This window comes from Solanum verrucosum, unplaced genomic scaffold (genome assembly GCF_900185275.1).
Source record: "Solanum verrucosum unplaced genomic scaffold, falcon-dt-bn FXZP01000121.1, whole genome shotgun sequence".
Classification (NCBI taxonomy): domain Eukaryota; kingdom Viridiplantae; phylum Streptophyta; class Magnoliopsida; order Solanales; family Solanaceae; genus Solanum; species Solanum verrucosum.
This window is the reverse complement of record NW_026020509.1, coordinates 1,377,836-1,397,617: the sequence shown is the minus strand read 5'-3', so window position 1 is coordinate 1,397,617 and position 19,782 is coordinate 1,377,836. Positions and strand designations below refer to the sequence as shown.

The following is a 19,782-nucleotide window of genomic DNA, read 5'->3' as shown; positions in this document are numbered from 1 at the left end:
AGTGAGTTAATTAATATTTGAATTCTTCAAACCCCAATTAATTTCTTTTTTATTCTTTGTAGTTTGACCATTTTAAAATAAATTAAGTGAAAACACTAGAAGAAAAAGTCTCACTCAAAGATACCATGCTTTTTGACTTTCTAAGAATTGGGACCTTTTCATTCTTGAAATGTCAATATAAATAGTTGGAACATTATATGAAAGTGACATATATTTTGCCATTTAATCTCTAATCTCGCCGGAAAAATCACGTCAATATGCTAACATTAACTCTCTCGGGGTCCAGCCAGACAACGGGGGGCGGGGACGTAACAAAATATTATATATATACTCGAAATTTATACCAAATCAAATAATTTAATGTTAGTAAAAAATTAATTTCATTTTTAATTTCCAACTAGAATACATAGGACCGTAAGTGACAAAAGTTATATATATATATGTGCATAAGATCATGTGTCTTACTGGCTAATATATGACATTGAGTGCAAAATATAAAAAATTCACATGCATGCATGCACCCCCAAAGAAAAAATAGGATTAATCACATTGTTTAATTTGGTGTTGTTTACGGACCTTGTAGTGCTGATTTTTATTACTTTTTAACCTCAAAATAATCTGATCTGCCCTTTGATTTATGTAAAGTGTGAAAGTAAATTCTTAGTCCATCCGTCTATTCAAGGTTGGGACTTAATTTATGACATTATTACTTTTTATCAGGGTCATAAAATGTAATGTATAATAAATATAAAAAGGTCATAAAAGAATACTCATTAAACACGGTTAATATTCTATATATCGTGTTCATTTCTTTTGTGTTAAATATACTATACTAAGCCAACTATATCATTTGGTGAACAAGGAAATATAATAAGGAAATATGGAGTATAGTACTATTTTTCTGAAACTAAAAATGAAAAATTAAGAAAATGTATCAAGTTATCTTAGATTATTTTTAAAAAAGGCATAATACATAAACATGATTCTTAACTTGGCGTCAACTGGCAACTATGACCTCTAACTTTGGGTATGCACAAGTAGACACTTAAACTTGTAAAAAATTGAACAAATAGACACATTCGTCCTACATGGCACCTTACATGATAATTTTGTGTCTTACGTGGCATCCTACCAGAGGTGTATCTAGAGGGGGTGCCGTGGGTTCACGTGAACCCATGCTCCCCTCTCTAGATTATATATAGTAGTGTTATATTTTTAAAAAAATATTTAAATATAGATGTGTGAACCCATGTTCAAAGTATCATATAATAATACGATGATGATTAGGTGCACCTCTCTAAGTGAGGATAGAAATTTAAATCTTATATTTATCTTGTCTTTTTGAGTAACACCACTCAAGTGGTTATCGGTGACACTTTTGACTTTTCAACTAATTTTTCTTTTGTATTTTTGCCTTTAATCTTTCAAAATTCCTTTAATCTTTCAAAATTTCCAAGTGTCTTACATTGAAAATTCCTAAAAAATTTAGCACTATAATTTTTTTATCTAATTAAATCAAATGTGTATATTAAAATTTAAAACTAATTGTATTATATATTTTGGATCTATAGTTTTTAAAATTTAATGGTTCATATTTAGAACCTAAAAGTCAAAAGATCAAATTTATATTTAAGATACATTTCTTCATAATCGTGCACCCATCTAGCCGAAATCCTGGATACGCCTCTGCATCCTACGTATATTATGTCATGTAGGACACGTGTGTCTACTTGTTTAATTTTATACAATTTGTGTTTACTTGTGCACACTCAAAATTGGACGACATAGTTATATGTAGAAGTCAAGTTAAAGAGTCCATTATCTCTTTATAAAAAGATGGAATGGAGAAATGTTCAAATTTGGGCCGTTCGCCACCCCTAAAATATTGGTATCTGGTAAAGCTTGCAGTTGGAATTTTAATGAAGTCACACATAATTTTGCTTATTGACCAAGTCAGCCTGGTACTTTGGGTTTGTGGGTGGGGTGGGTGGGTTGGAGGGGGGGTAGTTACTTATTTTTGAGAAAAGATATTCTTCTAAATACAATTATATGTAAATTATTTAAGAAAATACTATGATGTGCTAAGTGGTGGTTTGTGGGTGGTAAGCATTAATTATGAAACTTATTTTTCCTACTTTTGATATTTTCCTAATTTTCTAAAGAATTTATTTTCCTAAAAAAATATATTTTGACCAATTAAACATGAAAAATTGAACTCCATACCAAATACACCATAATGTAGTTCCTTAATCCTTTGTTTCTACAATGTTATCGATCGAAAATTAAAAATAATACTCATTTCACATGAGCAGAGCTATAAGCTTGTCTATAAATTCAGTAAAATTTAGTAATGTAAATTTAAATTTTGTATAAAAAAATCCACCTAATATATATATATATATATATATATATATATATATATAAATTTAAAAATTAATAAATTAATTTTTCTAAAATATAAAACTCGTGAAGTCAAAATTCTAACTTCATTTTTGCTACTTCATTGTCCACTTACTTATAACTTATATATTCTCTAAATGTTTTTGTGTGCTACTTAAGAAAGATACTAAATATTTTTAAGTATAATATAGTATATACTAAGACTATTTTTTTCCCTTAAACGTCTCACTTTGTACTAATTATAGTAGTAAATAAAGGGTGGGATTTGAAAAACCAATAAAGAGTATCTTTTTAAAAAAACGTCAAATATTAAACTATTTTATTTGACTAACACGAAGTCACGACTAATATATATTTGGAAGAGGAAGTAGAGTGCTGACAAATTATAATAAGACTAACCAATACTAATAAAGGTTGTGAATTTGTTATAGAGCGGTAAGTACTCTCTCATCCTTAATCAAGAGGCCTCAGATTCGAGTCACCTAGGAAGCGTTTTACCCCAATGTGGGATTTTCTGAATTCAAATTTAGTCAGACTCTAATGTGAGTACAAAGAAAAAGTTAACGAATAAAATGGCTAAGGGATGTTTTCTTACCCAATGTGGACCTATCCGGCGTGAATCCGAATTTAGTCGGGCTCTAAATCTCTAATGTAATGTAAGTACCGAATATCAGGTAGGAAAAAAAATAACCAATAAAATGACTAAGGAGTGTTTTATGTGGAATTTCCCGATGCGAATCCGAATATAGGCGGACTCCAATATAATATGAATACCAAACACCAACTAAGAAAAAAAAAGATTAACCAATAAAATGGCTAAGGGATGTTTTCTTCTGTTTATTTTTTTCTATCTATTTTCTTCGAGAGACATTTGAACTCTTTTAGCGGGGTGAATTTAAAAATTAAAATTCTTTGATTTTTGAGAGTTAAGAATTACAAAGTTTTTATATATATATTAAATAATTCTCTTTAATAAAATACAGAATTTGAATGAAACTTACTAAATTCTATCGAATTCATTATAGTTAAAGTGACTATTGTCATTTGAATTATCTTTTTTTCTAATGGAACCGTAAGAAAGGCGGAGGATAAAAGGTGGCAAAGCCCAAGCCTACGATATAAATATTTTATGAAGCGAAAACAAAATTTAATTATCGAGCATAATTCCATTCATTCAATTTTTAATTGGATTTAAATTTTAATTTGTTTTCTTATAATTTATTTAAATATTTTATAATTTTTTATTATATATTATAACTATTGATTATATATAACATAACAAATAAAAAGTATATTTTTAAAATAATTAGACAAAAAGTTCTTATCACCTATCTTTAAATTGAGATATAAATTCCATCAACTAACTATTAATTCATTCGTATATATTATTATCATTCAATTTAACCATTATTAAATCTAATTTTAAAAAAAATAGATCTCTAAACAATACTACAACAAAAATAATTTTTAGCATAAATAAATATGCAGATTAACAAAAACTACTAAACCTTAGTTAATTCTCATTAGATCCAATATCGCTATAGATTTTAGCAGCATTTACAAAAAGTGCTAAAATGTAATTGTCACTAGTAATTACGTAACTCTAAAAAAACGTGACACCCATCTTAAAATAAGAAATTCATATCGACAAAAGCACATAAGTGTGTTATAAGTAAACAAGTCTTATACATTAATGACACGAGTCTAGGCCAAGAACAAACAATATCACTAACGAACTGAGTAATTACATGTATTTAGCGTCATTTACGAAGAGCGCTTGTATTGGTATTTTTATCATGATTCTCCCAAAAATGTGTTTTTTTGTCTTCCCTCCCTCCTATAGCCTATTGCTATGCATTTCTTTCTCCCACATTTTCCAATCCCCCTTCATTAATTACTTCCCACCTTCCCCTCCCCCTCCCCTCTCTCTCTCTATTTCTCTCCATCCGTTTCTCATTTTCTAATTTTCTCCACCAAATCCTCTTTCTCAATTCATGCTCAGTATATTTCATATTTATTATTTTTATATATATGTCTGATTTTTCGTCCGTTACGTTAATTTTCTTACAACATCAACCATAATTCTTGCCTTAGTATATGCTATTCATTTTTTCCTTTATAACATCATCCATTCTTCTTATAATATAATAAACTTCCCAATATTATCATCATTACATTACAATTACAACAACTATTTAATTTACTCAAAAATCATCTATATGTACATGTGATTAATTATCATTCAATTATTTTTTCCTTGTCCAAATATATATACATAGAAGGAAATTAATTAAAGAGATCAATGGAATACGGCACCGGAGGTGGTGGTGGTGGAGGTGGTGGAGCTTCGTCAAGTGGCGGTGATGCCGCAGATGCTCACCGGAAGAAGAAACGTTTCCATCGACATACAGCTCATCAAATTCAAAGCCTTGAATCGTAAGAAATATAAAGTACTTCTTTTGAGTATTATTAATTATAAAGGAATAATAATATAATGATTTTTTTAACTTATATATACTTTACCTAGTCATGTGTAAAAAAATCGTATGTTTTAACTAGTTGTAGCTAGTAATATGTCTTATTTTTTCAATTTTCTAATTCCTAAGGGTTTAGCTGAATCGAGTAGTTTTTGCTTTAACCTAGAGTATTTGTGTTAAGAAATTTTTAATTCAATATGTAGTGATATATGTGAATCCAATTGTTCGCGTTTTTCTAAAATTCAGAATTCATAAAGATAAAAATTTTAGATAGTAGTGTCAAAATATAGTACTAATATTTTTTGGTGTTTATACATTGTAGTGTGTTCAAGGAATGTCCACATCCAGACGAGAAAATTAGATTGCAGTTGAGTAGAGATTTGGGTTTGGCTCCTCGTCAAATAAAGTTTTGGTTCCAAAATAGGAGGACTCAATTGAAGGTTTTTTTTTTTTTTCATTTGTTTTGTTTAAAATGAAGTACTATTTTCATGTGTTAGTTTGATGGAGTAATAAACATGAAGTTTATGATTGTAGAGTCAACATGAGAGAGCAGATAATAGTGCACTTCGATCAGAAAATGATAGAATTCGATGTGAAAACATCGCGATAAGGGAAGCAATCAAGAATGTGATATGTCCATCTTGTGGAGGTCCTCCAGTTACTGAAGACACTTATTTTGATGAACAAAAATTGAGAATGGAGAATTTGCAACTAAAAGAGGAGGTTTATATCAATTCTTGTTTCTATTCGTTTATTTCTCTGTTTCTTTATGTTTATTTCCTCTTCTTGGCATATGTAGCTTGACAAAATTTCAAGCATTGCTGCAAAGTATATGGGGAGGCCTATTTCGCAACTTCCACCAGTGCAACCTGTTCATTTGTCCTCACTTAACTTAATGTCCATGCCTAATTTTGGACTAACTGGCCCTTCACTTGATCTTGATCTTCTCCCTGGAAGTTCGACGAGTACTTTTCCAAATTTACCATGTCCTACATTGAACATATCAGACATGGATAAGTCCCTTATGGCTGATATTGCTGGCAATGCCATGGAGGAACTGATTAGGCTTTTACAAACTAACGAACCTTTGTGGACAAAGTCCACAGCTGATGGCAGAGATGTACTTGACATCGATAGCTATGACCAAATTTTTCCAAAGGCTAACAGTTCGTTGAAAAATCCAAATGTTCGTGTTGAGGCTTCCAGGCAATCAGGTGTTGTGATCATGAATGGTTTGGCCTTAGTCGACATGTTCATGGATGTGGTTAGTTTATCTTCTCACTCACATTGTCTTTATTTTAGCATTTAAGTAACCTGATAGTGAAAAGTTTGATCTGTTCTCGTAATTTTGTAGAATAAATGGGTGGAATTCTTTCCTACAATTGTTTCAAAGGCAAGAACACTTGAAGTAATATCATGTGGCATGATGGGCAGTCGGAGTAGTACATTACAATTGGTAAAGAAATGTAGTATTAACTTCATTTTTTCCTTGAAGTTATATTCATATTGTTGTAGAGGCTGAAATCAGTCATGCTTCTTGCAGATGTATGAAGAACAGCAAGTGCTTTCACCATTAGTCCTAACACGACAATTCTACTTCCTACGGTTTTGCCAGCAGATTGAGACGGGCTCATGGGCAATTGTTGATGTTTCATATGATATTACTCAAGAAAATATGTACCCTCCCTCTTCTTGCAAGGTTCATAAGCTCCCATCTGGATGCTTGATACAAGACATGCCCAATGGTTATTCCAAGGTTGTCGAAATGGCACTAATAAGCTCTATAATACCACATTTGTAGTAGTACTTACTATATCTAATTTGTTAATTCTATTGTGGTATAGGTAACTTGGTGGAACATGTTGAAGTGGAAGAGAAAGGTTCAATTCATAGGCTATATAGAGATCTTATATATAGTGGTATGGCATTTGGAGCAGAGAGATGGCTTGGTTCTCTTCAGAGATTGTGTGAGAGATATGCTTGTTTAATGGTTAGCGGCAACTCTTCTCGTGAACTTGGAGGAGGTATATATACTCAATGGGACATATGTTTTTCACTAATTAATACTATTGCATCCAATACCTGTTTAATCAATCAATCAACTGCCCTACTCTTATATTCGAGCTTGAGACTAACTATACTTGCAAATATAAGTGCTTAAATACTTGATTTGGTTGAAACTAATTCACGTGTGATGCAATGGTGGCAGTGATTCCGTCACCAGAAGGGAAGAAAAGCATGATGAAAGTGGCTCGAAGAATGGTGAGCAGTTTCTGTGCCAGCATAAATCCGTCCAATGGACACCAGTGGAACAACATTTCTACATTGGATGAATTTGAAGTTAGAGCCACCCTTCAAAAGTGCACAGATCCTGGCCAGCCCAATGGTGTAGTCATCAGTGCAGCTTCCACTATTTGGCTCCCAGTTCCTCCACAACATGTTTTCAATTTCCTTAGGGACGAAAGGACTCGACCTCAGGTGTGCATAAATTTACTAAGCTTCTAAAATTTCAATGAAGGCCATTTTTCGTTCATTTTGTAGTACATTATAGATTGTTTCTTCCCCCTTGGGTATGGAGTCGCCTTTGTTAGGGATTTTCCAACGCGAATCTGGATTTAGTTGGGGGTACTAGATACCGGATGGGAAACCAAAAAGTGTATGTATTTTGCCTTGTTCTAATTCAATTTTTTTCTTTTGACACAGTGGGATGTTCTTTCCAACCAAAATCCAGTACAAGAGGTAGCTCACATTGCAAATGGCTCTCACCCAGGGAATTCTATTTCTGTGCTCAGGGTAAATTTCCATAATCCAATCATATACTCCCCCGTTTCAATTTGTTTGTGCTGCATTCCATTTTAGTTTGTTTCAATTTATGGTCTTTAAAAGTTTTTTTTACTTTCTTAAACTCTTTGTCAAATCAAAACTAGACAAACAAATTGAAACAGACGGAGTAGTGTATTTAACATTTTGATAACGAGGACAACGTTACATTGTTGCAGGCCTATAACACTAGCCAGAATAACATGTTGATACTTCAAGAGAGTTGCATAGACTCATCAGGTTCACTAGTAGTCTACAGTCCTGTTGATTTACAATCCATCAACATTGCAATGAGTGGTGAAGACACCACCTACATCCCTTTGCTCCCCTCAGGTTTCACAATTTCACAAGACGGACGAGGGTCCAACGAGGCATTATCGATGAATAATGGTAGTACCATGAGAGGAGCAGCGGCAGGGGGGTCACTAGTGACAGTAGTGTTCCAGATATTGGTAAGCAGTTTGTCATCATCAGCCAAAATGAGCCCAGAATCAGTAAACACAGTTAATAACCTAATAGGCAACACTATCCACCAAATTAAAGCTGCCTTGAATTGCTCCACTTCCTGATCCAAAATTTTGAATTTAATTCCGCTCCTGCTCCTGCTCCTGCTCCTGCCTGCTGCCTGCTTTAAATACACCGTACAGATGAGAAGTTGGATCATGAATTCAATGAGGAGAAAAAAAAAAAGACCTTATTTGAAGTTAGTTGAGAATTATGAATGCTATGCTTCTTTTCTTTCATCAATATATAGTCCTGGAACTGACACAATGCCTTAATACATCCATATGCCCACTGTCAAAAGTTTTATTACAAGTTTTAACAACTCATAGCTAGTTTCCCCCTTTTTTCTTAATTATTCCTAGTGCATTGGATTGGATTGAATCGTCCTTTTTATGTTACGGAGTCAAGAACGAACCATACATGTTTTTTTTCTTTTGTTAGGAAGTGATTCATGACTTGATCATTTTATTCTATTCACGCAAGAAATTTGTATGGTTCGGGTATTGACTTCTACACATGAATTTTTATTTTTTTTCATTAATCTAACTATGATGTATCCATTTCTCTATATGTATCAATATTTATGCAACATGTTTTTGGTTAGTAAATTATAAAAATGTGCATGGACACCAAAATGTGGTCCAATGTGGTAGAAAAATGACAGCCAAGAGTGGGACCAAAACAAGGACATGTTGAGAAAAATTTATTTGCTAACGTCAAAAAAGTCCTTAATTCTCACCTATTCTAAATTAGTGTAATTTGTGGTCGGAATTTGTACTACATTACACCAAGATATATAATATATAATGTACACACAATTTTATTTGTTTAGATTTCTTGCTAGATTATTATTCCATCCCTTCTTCTCTAGCAATTTATTTTATGAAATTATTCTTATTAATAGTATTTTGAATACAAATATTTTCAATTTGCTAAAATAAACGAGCAATAGGAATGATTATTTTTTTTGTATATTTGACAAGTAAAAAATAACAAACGCAAGTATATATTTGTAGTAGTGGTGTGTGTTTCTTCCAAGTTCCAAGGTTAGTCCATTTTAGGCCCAAATGATGTGGGATGGTATCCATTATTCTCATGTTTACAATGCACAAATCCTTTCTTCCTCTTCCTGCTTTTCTTCTTCTAATTTTGATGAAATGTTATTATGTTCCAAGTGATCAATTGTTTTGGCTACAACTTATAAATGTAAACACAAGTGGCCGATCAATATATATGGTATGGCTTCGACATAAGTAATAGCTTTAGCCCAAATCATATATATGTGTCTGAGAAACATAATATATAAACGAATCGAGGTCCGGTGGTGAACGAGCAATTGTCAAAACCCATAAACTTTAAATTGTGAAAATGATTTAATCAATTCCCCCCAAAAGTTTCAAAAGAATAATTTGTTTTCTTCTTTATTCACTACTTATACAATTCTTTTTTTTTTTCTTGCTCGGGTCAGAGAAATCATTTTTGCCTAGTACAGATCCAGAATGGTAGTAGTATTTTTTTGGGCCAAGGGACAGAAAATACCCAAATGGATTCAGAATATATATCCTTTTTTGAAGGAATCTTATTACTTCCTCGACTACCTAAATTGTTAGGTAGGTTCTCCGATCTTTTTGGGGAATCTTAGTAGTTTCAAATCTTTACCAAGGTTCTCTGATATTTTTGGGGGAATCTTAGTAGGTCGACTACCTGAATTTTTATCTAAGTTTTCCGATCCTTTTGAAGGAATTTTAGTAGCTCGACTATTTGAATTTTTACCTAGGTTCTCCGATCCTCCTGCTCTTGGTACAGTAAGCCAAAAATAGTGTAATTAATACGTATGACCGAATATTCTAGCCTCCAATAATCATCACTGTATCTGCTTCTTTCTTTTTCTTTTTTTTTTATTGGTTTTTGTTTGTCTTTTTTTCTTTCTTTAGAATCAAAGATTCTTCCTTGCAGAAAATGAAACCATCATATATCACTTTCAATTTTGTACGAAGGTATCGGTTTGTTGCTTTTTCACTTTATTCCAATTTTTAACCTAAATATATAAAGCCAATATATGGTCTCCATATAATAATATTACTAATTTGCCGCCTATGCCTTTGTCGTTGCGCTTGTTTTTATGACCTTAATTTAGCATATGCAAGTTGTCGACATATTATAGCATTCAAAGTACCCTTGGTCGAAAAATCACATCGTGTAAATGTATCTATAGTAAATATTGAACTTGCTCTTAACATGTAATTATTAACTAGTTTTCGACTTTTGTGCATGCAGCGTGCAGGAGTTGTACTCAGTCTTCAAGAAAAATGGAGTTTTTCCATGAGAAGTCATCAAATGACTCTATAAGAAGTCTTAAATATTGAGCTGAAAGTTTTTTTTTTTTTTTGCAGTCAATTTTTGTTATAAGTCAGTTTGTGTCTTAATATATTCACCATCCAAGAGAAAATAAAATTGTATTCTCTAAATAGATTTTTACCATCACACTGTTGTCGTGACCATGATTAATTGAAATAGTATATACTAAAACTAAACCTTATATTTAATGATGAAGCACTTCCAACAAACAGTTGTCATTGTACACAATTAATTGAGGATTATTATATCCCTAAAAACAAACTAGATGTTTAATGAATCCAAGCTAATACCACCACAATTGTTTGATCATAATTAGTAGTAGTAGTATACTAACGTTTCCTATTTTAAAATGTAATATTTGCAACGAAAAATAATATGACCTATATGTAGTTTTTCAGTTGAAAATTGTGTGAACTCTTGGCTCCGTCCCACCTATCCACCATTAAACATTTTTGCTAGAATAGAATATTATATGAGTAGATGTAGAACATATTAATGTATATATACTACTAGTTACAGTAGCCCGTGCTAGCACGGGCCCAACATATATTTTATTTATTTATTTTAATTTATGTGACATTAATAAAATTTTAACGGTCAAACAATTTTTTTGCATGTTCTTTAAATTTTAAGCTGTTGATTATTGTGGTTAATAATACTTTATATGTAATTTTCAATATTCTCTTTGTCCCAATTTATGTGTCATTGATAGAATTTCGAAAGTCAAGCAAATTTTGTATATGTCTTTTAGATTTTGAAGTTATTTAATTATTATGAGTTATAGTACATTTTACGTATATGTTACTTTTTCTATCCCAAACTATGTGACATTAGTAGAATTTTGAGAGTTAGTCAAATTTTTTGTATGTCCTTTAAATTTTGAAGTTGCTAATTATTGTGTGATTTTGTCACGACCCGATTTCTCAAGTCATGATGGCACCTACTATAACCCACCAGTAGGTAAGCCAACCCGTAACCCGGAACAACAAGTAATGGGTCTGAGGGTAGAAACTAAACAAGAGTAGACAAATAAAAATATAAACAGGCGGAAGCAAACCAAAAACATATATACAAATAAAGATCCCTCCCAGAACCTGGAAGTCACTAGTACAGAGCTACTAACAAAATGAGTACAAGTCCCAAAAGTAGACAACAGAGACTGGACTGTCTCGAAAGGTAAAAGACAAGTCTATATATACGGATGGAGACTGAAATAGTACAAAACGTCGTGTGCTCACTCCCGTCTCCGGATCAGTCTGCTCCAAGCTCAATCAACGCTGGCTACTAGTGCCCGGACCTGCATCACGAAATAGATGCAGAGCGTAGCATGAGTACCAAAACAACAGGTACCCAATAGGCATCATAGGCCGACTGAACTTGAAAAGTAAAGGCAATATGAAAAGAAGGAATAACACAAACCGAAGTCAAGAACTAAAATCTAACTAACAAGGGAATGCACACGAGTGTACAAGAACTAACTAAAGTAATCTATAAGCTAACTACACCTAACTGGGCCCCCATAAGCCCAGAAGGTACACTCGTGCGCAAGTTAAATAAAAACCCGAACAGACCCCCATAAGCCCGACGAGTATACAGAATAACTAAAACTAAAGAGAATTGTATAAAAGAACCCAAGAACGAAGAACATCGAACCAGAACCTCAACCCTAATTAGTAGAATCTGACAGTACGGAGGCCGGACCTCGAACCGGATGCTCACAAGAAATACCCAAGTAACCAATCACAAGTAACAAGTATAAGAGGTCGGAACTCTAACCGGATGCTCTATAAAGGTATCTGAGCAATAAAGGCCGGACCTTAAACCGGATGCTCTATATAAGTATCTGGGAAATAGAGGCCGGACCTTAAACCGGATGCTCTATATAAGTGCCAATGTAGCTGCTGAAAGAGTCTTAATCGATCCACACTCATAAATGTCCATGGAACGCCGTCCATACTTAGCCAATCAATGTAAGTCCTTGGAACCAAATCGAAAACCAAATTCAAATCGCGAAGTAGAATTAGTGTCGCCGACGTAACTCGTGAAGCCGTAACATCGGGGAAAAATAAGGATAACTAAAGTCGGAGAGAGAGTATCGCCTAACTAAGGCCCAAACTATCAGACTCAAGTCTGCTACACCAGTCTACAGGGATCTAAGCCGGCCGAGCGACGTCGGGGCAAAACTAAGGCCTATTGGATCCGAATAATGTATTTCTAAGGCAAGCCCTAGTCAAACCTAAACTAAGGCCCAACATTCTTCAAACAAACAATAATTAAGCATGCAAGCACTCCACATATCGAGGAGGATCCGTTAATAACACAAAGCATGCTCACAGTTACTCGATAATTCCCGAAATAGGCCGAAAACATGATTTCTTAACACCTATGCAAGATTCAATAACTACCCAACCCAAATCCCAACTAATTAACATGCATTCACATTCTCGAGCTCAATCTAAGAGAGGAAAACCGTAGCCTACCTGTAGGCCGATCACACGCGCTCCAAAATCACTCCTTCAGAGCTTTCCCTTTATGAACGGTCTCGAAACGCTTCCCCGCTATCAAAAATAGTATCACAACGTTAATACGATCGTTTAGACACCAAAATCACAACAAACAGAGACGGGTCAATTTTGGAGTCAAAACGGGAATCGTGGGACCCGCGTAGGAAATTCCGAAATTAACCCCAAAAGTGGGTCCTAACCAGTTCCCCCAGCTCATTTCCCATAATGGGACACAATTCGGGGTTCGGGAACAACACAATATCAACATGCAACTAAAACCCAAATTTTCTCAAAAAAATAGAATGGGACAGCAGCTAATTCAGCGTTTTTACCAAAAACGGGCGATCTACAGTAAAATCTAACAACACCACAATGTTCTCCTCGAAAAACCACTCAAGATAGCCTCAAAAATCACCAAAATCGGATCTAAAATGGCTAAGAAAACAAGTCTCAAAAATTTCCAAAATCAAGCTCACAAAAGGGGTCTGGCAGCAGGTGTTTTTCGAAATTTACCTCAAACGGGGACTCCAAATCACTATCCGAGCTCACCAACACGTTGTCCTCGAAAAATCTCACAACTTTGTCTTTTGGATCACCCAAATCGGTTGAGAGATGAGAGAGAGATGAGGGTTTGAAATTTGGAGAATGTTGCTGGTTTTCTGCAATATTGCAGAAAATCTGCAACATTTCCAAAACTAAAAATCCCGACGGGGTGCTCCGAACTCGTTCGGAACCCCGTGCACGCAAACAAGATATGCAACCATACCAAATTCGATATTCCAGACTCAACGGCGCATTCGAAATTTCCATCAGAGGTCATTTCGATAAAAAGTGGGTCCCACTTCCAAAAGTCATTTTAAGTCAAAACCCACAAAAGGGCTCGGAAAGATATCGAAAACCTCCAGACACAAAAGAAGGGTCAATCTAGACCAAACTCGACATTCCGGAGCTAACCACGCTGACGGAATTCTCATCCGAGCGCGTTTACTCAAAATGATGACCAAAGTCAAACTTAAGCCAAAATTCAAAGGCTAAAACGCCTAATCGCACCGACTCACACTGAAAATCTCGGGAATCATGTCGACCATGCTACTAGCCTAAAATGACCCTTCCGGAGCTGATGAAATCGTCAGAATTGGATTCCAATGTCATCTTCTTGAATTTTTGATTGAAAATGATCGTTCAAGGTTCATAAGCTCCAAAACACAAAAACTCGCACCAAGACCAAACGAACGACCAGGTGACCGAACTGTCAGTCCCAGTAAGTCATAAATGACTTGGGGTCGCTATAGGAACGCTCTAAACGACACACAGAAGGCAAGACACAGAAATGACCATGAGGGTCATTACAGATTTGTAGTACGTTTCATGTTATTTCAAATAATATATGTTATTTCCTCTATCCTAATTTATATGGCACTAATAGATTTTGAGCTTCAACCAAATTTTATAGATGTCTTTATAATATTTTAGGGTTTAATTACCTCTTTTTGATTTTTAATCCATTAATATGCTTTCTTCAGTATTATCAGTAGAGCTACCTTTCAGTGTTGATGGTTTAGCAACATACCCTTAAAAGAACATACCAACGAAAGCTTCCTCTTATTGCTTATTGTGCGTATTATTAAGTAAAAAGTATTTTAATTAATTCTACTAAAGATTTACTAATTGAATGCTGAGAGAAATTAATTAATGTGAGAAAAGTACTGAAAGAAAGACTTAATCTTGCTCCATCCGTCCAATAATTATTGTCTATTATACTATTTTGGAATGTCCTACAATACTTGTCCACTTTATGAAATCAATGGATAGTTTACCCCTTATCATTAATTATAGTCATTTTTCAATTATATTTTTTAATACATTATATTTATTATATTTAAAGAATGATATAGTAATATTACTCTTTTATTTATAATTTCTTAAAAAATGTATAAAGTCAATACTGGAGAAATATTATTGGAGAGAGAATAGTTGATATTAGTCACCAAAGCAATACGTAGTAATAAGTGGGGCCCATGTTTTCAGAAAGTTGTGCGAATTATTTGTAGTTTTAAGGGGACAAATTAGTCCAATAGATACAAAAATTGAAATGCAGTTGCACTACTCCTTTAACTAACCAATTGAATTACATTTTTCATGTGAAATTACAAAAGTAACATCTGAGGATTTTTTTTGTCAGTTCCCATAAACGGGAAGCTCCTCACATTCACTCTTATTAATAGTAGTAATATAATAATTTTCAAAGTTAAATTAGATTGTATTAATTTGATATTTTAAACAAAAAATTTAAATATGCAAAATCTATACAAAAAGTACTATAAATTGTAACTTTTTGCATATGAATATAATGAAAAAACACATTGTAAAATACTAGTTAAAATTCTTATAGTTTGACTCTAAAAAGGAAATCATAACAATTAAAAGTGTATAGAGAGAGTAACAAATAGGTAATTAAATTTCAAGAAGTTTAAAATAAAAGGTTGAAAAAAAGAATAAGATATACAACATATATTAAAAATTGAAAACATATAAATAATAAATGGGCCCAAATGAACATTTGTCATGTGGTAAGTAGTAGATATTCCCACTTATTATATATAGTAATATATATCTCAATTAGTCATGAATGAAGTGAGACAAGTATGATTCAATATTGTTAAGGGGCAAGTTAATACTCCCTCCGTCCATCTTTACTTATCCACTATATTAAAAATAGTTGTCAAATTTGAAAAATTAAGAGATAATTTACATTTTGTATTTATGTATCTTTGATATTAAATATTATTCAATATCTAATTAATACCTCTATTATTTAGTGTTTCTTAAGGACTAAGGTGTATGTCAAGTCATGACAATTATTAGCTCATTTTAACTAGCAGAATTTAACACAACTAAGAGTTAGGCTTATTTGTGCTAAATAGTCCAAATTGACCAACAAAAAAAATTATGTCACATATAGAAGTACTAGTGAATTTGGCCGTGCATTTCGGATTTTATTTAAATTTTTCTAACAGAATTTTACTTTATTTGATAATATTAACTATAAAAATTGTATTTTGTTTCTACAAATTTACAAAATATTATTTCCTTTAATTCTACTTTCACGTACTCTTTGTAACTCTTATTTTATCTTTTAAATATTTAATTACATTATTATTTCTCACACACTTATTATTTAATTTTATCCCTATAAAAGTTTTCGAGTATTCACATACATAATTCTTTTTCATATTTTTTTTGTGTTTTCTCCTATTTTAGAAGATCATGAATATTGTACCCTGAAACATAAAAAAGGTGAATGTCACGCCTTGCAAAAAAAAAAGGTACAATTTTTAAGTTTTACAATATAAATAGAAAGAACAAATGGGCATTTTATCTTTAATTGTACCAAATAGATTTCAAATTTATTTAATTTTTATATGTTTGCTTGTTTAACGGTTCATTTTCTCAGATTTATACACTTTTAATATATTGCTTGCTTCACTAAAACAATCTAAAATAATTTCTACTACAACAATCTATTTGAAGCTAATGGTTCATTTTCATAATTATAAAAAAAATAGTTACATAGAGTAATTTTTAATAACGTAAAATAAGTTATGGCAAAATATACTTTTAGATTCTTTTTATTGTTTTGATGTACAAATAAATATAAGGAAATAAGAAATTTCGCAAATGTTTCGCCAGCAATTTCAAAATAGAATTCTCACTAGTCCATTACGATTTTCCTCCATCTCTCGTATTATTTTTTTCACTATTTATGTCGTATAAAAAAAGAAAATAAACATGAAATCACTTACTGATTTGCAAAAGGAGAATCCTACATGAATGAAGCTAATCTTGATAATAAATAATAATTTACAATGAACCGATTATATAAATACAATCAATAATGAAAAGTCAATAAATTTGTGTTCTTGTTAAGATCACATATCCATGCATGCGATCTGCAGTAAGAAATTTAAAAGACAATTACAAATTTTTTTATTTATTCACGAAGAACTAATAATTCATAAACATTATCAACAATCAACGATGAAAAGTCACTATATAATTTTTAGAATTTTTTTGTGATGAAAAATTAAATAGTAAATTTGTTTGGTAAAATTTGAAGACCAACCAAAAGCATGGTATATGAGAACTACTTGCACTTGTTCATGTTTCAACTCCTTTGGAAAATCAATAAAGAGATAATTCGTTTTAAAACCTGCAAACAATTAACATATAATTAGAATGTTATTTTCATAAGATATATAAATCAAAATTCATTTCTTGAGGTTAATAAAAAATGAAGATAAAAATAAGATGTTGCAATGCTAAATAAAAAGAGATTAAGAAGAGATATAAAATGACCAAATTGAAGTAATGATGAAAAATAGAGGAATTGTGGTAGAATTCTGAAATGTTTACATTATATAGTAAAATTCTGAAATGTTGAATTATCTTTTTCACTAAAGTTATCACTAAATGAGTATTGTTTTTAATAAAATTATGTAACCACTTTTTCCGTAATTAACCACATTAATTATGGAAAAGTAAATGTTAATTATAGGGAGTAGCCTTTTGAAATTCTAAAATGTACTATAACTGATCATTAATAATTAATAGTATTTAATAATTTAAAAATAGAGAAAAATGTCTAAAATTTAAGAAAATAAATAAATAAATTTTTTGATCATTGAGGCATGTCACAGCAGCAGGATGAAGATCCTCCTTTATATATATATAGAAGATTTGACAAATAAGCAAATTATTATTAAAAAATAAATACTGATTTTTTTTTTATAAGAATTAAACAAATTGAATTACGAAACACCATTTATGCACCTATTTTGATTACCCATGTTGCTGTTAATATGCACTTAATTAGTGCGCCAAAATTTAATACAGAAACTTCCATATAGAAGCATCAAAATTCAAAAGCATTATTCGAAGTAATTATTGGCCCTACTGAAGAATAATTTAATCCATATTTTTATAAAAATGATTGACATTCTTATTGCTATCACCCGACGAAATTTTCTATTTTAAGAAGAATATGCTTATTGACGTTGTTATCAACCCATTAATGACAAAATTATTGCATTACAGAACAAAAGTGTAACTGAAATAACTTTGTTAGTATATTCCTCTTAATTCCCTAATTGTTTAAATTAAGCAGTACTATTCTTTTTAATTATTTTTTTGAAAAAAAATCAATTATTAATGTTGTATCAACTTTGGCCATGAAACAGAGGTCATTACAAATATAATCCGTTTTTTAAAGTCTAAAGACAATTCCATAACGAACTTATGTTTAATTTTAGCTAAATAATTTTATTGAATTTAAAAGCTTAAGCAACTCCAAATGAGTAAAAGGAATGATTTATATATTATCAACTAATTAAATAAAGAATTAAAGAATTGATATTGTAGACATTACTGATCGATATGAGTTTTGTTTATGAAGATGGAAGTCGTTGGAATCAATTAAAAAGGTTGACTTGTCCGGTTTGAAAATTCAAGAAATAATTTGTCATTTTATATCTATTTTACTTGGATTATCAAGTACTAGTTGTTTTTTTATTCATTTCTCAATGAGTTAGATGACTTATAATAATTAAACGTGAATAATTTGTCATTTTATATCTATTTTACTTGTGAATAATATTCTACTAGAAATATTCGTGTTATTGCTTTGACTCAAATTCACTAAAATTACTGGACTCAACTCTAATAGCTCTGAACAAATTAAATATGTGCATTAAGATACGAAGGCTTCTTATTCCACAATAATTGAAATAATTTTTCATATAGATATAAATATTATTTTTTCATCTAATCATGTTGATTTAACCAATTAAATAATAGTAGTTCTTAGAAGTAAATTAAAATAACTTAATTTTCTTATAGATTTAAATATTCATTAAATTACACAAAAAGTCTTGAAATTACACTTTTATGCTATCATCAAAATAATACATTCCAAATACTAGTCAAATTTCTCTTTAATAAAAGAAAAAATACATAAAATCTCCTCTAAACTTGGCAGCAAAACTTACTTTAACACTTTAACTTTACGGGTAATTATTTACCCCCTAATCTCTTTTCAAGTGAATTAAAATACACCCAAATCGCTGACATGACAAGTCAAAAAAATAACAACATGTATATACCGAAAATTAAAGAGAAAAAGAATAAGTGGGCCCGAATTATTTTTTATTTAGCCAATAATCTTTCTTTTCTTCATCTTCTTCATACTCTAATACCACTCCCAACCCTTAGTACCACCAAATCCAACCCCACCTCCCGCCCCTTCATCTTCCTCACACCCAATCCACCCCTCCCGCCCTTGACCACCACTTGCACCACCCCTTTCCCTATCCTATTTATCATCTTCGAACCCCACTCCCACCCTCTTCCTTTTTCTTCGGACCTCGCTGCCTCACACTTTTCTTCTTTTTTGTTGAACTTTTCATCTTTTTTCTCCTTCTTCGAGATGCCCCCATCCCACCCTGATTTCCTTGATAGAAAACCCAAAATGTGTGATGAACAAGGAAAAAATAGAAAAGCCAACAATTTGTTCTTGCTTTAAATTAAAATGGCAAGATTTGAATGTGATGAACTTGAAGCCTTTTTTAATGAAAATCTACAATTTTTTCATCTCAAATTAAATATTCAGTTGTTATTATTTATTTGTTTTGATAATGTGTCTTAAAAATTGAATGTGTTTTTGT

At 31.8% G+C, this 19,782-nt stretch overlaps 2 protein-coding genes across 2 annotated transcripts in view; one reads left to right on the top strand and one right to left on the bottom strand.

Annotated features, from left to right (window-relative positions):
* LOC125809755 (CASP-like protein 4D1) overlaps positions 1-19,782 on the bottom strand; it is a 96,098-nt gene that overhangs the window by 32,028 nt on the left and 44,288 nt on the right. The window lies entirely within an intron of this gene.
* On the top strand, positions 4,703-8,304 carry LOC125809760 (homeobox-leucine zipper protein HDG11-like). Its single transcript, XM_049489359.1, is given in 11 exon segments — positions 4,703-4,836; positions 5,200-5,317; positions 5,412-5,600; positions 5,677-6,141; positions 6,232-6,333; positions 6,421-6,633; positions 6,722-6,728; positions 6,731-6,901; positions 7,087-7,355; positions 7,581-7,670; positions 7,877-8,304. Coding segments are annotated over 11 exon segments (2,148 nt in total). The 3' UTR covers positions 8,267-8,304.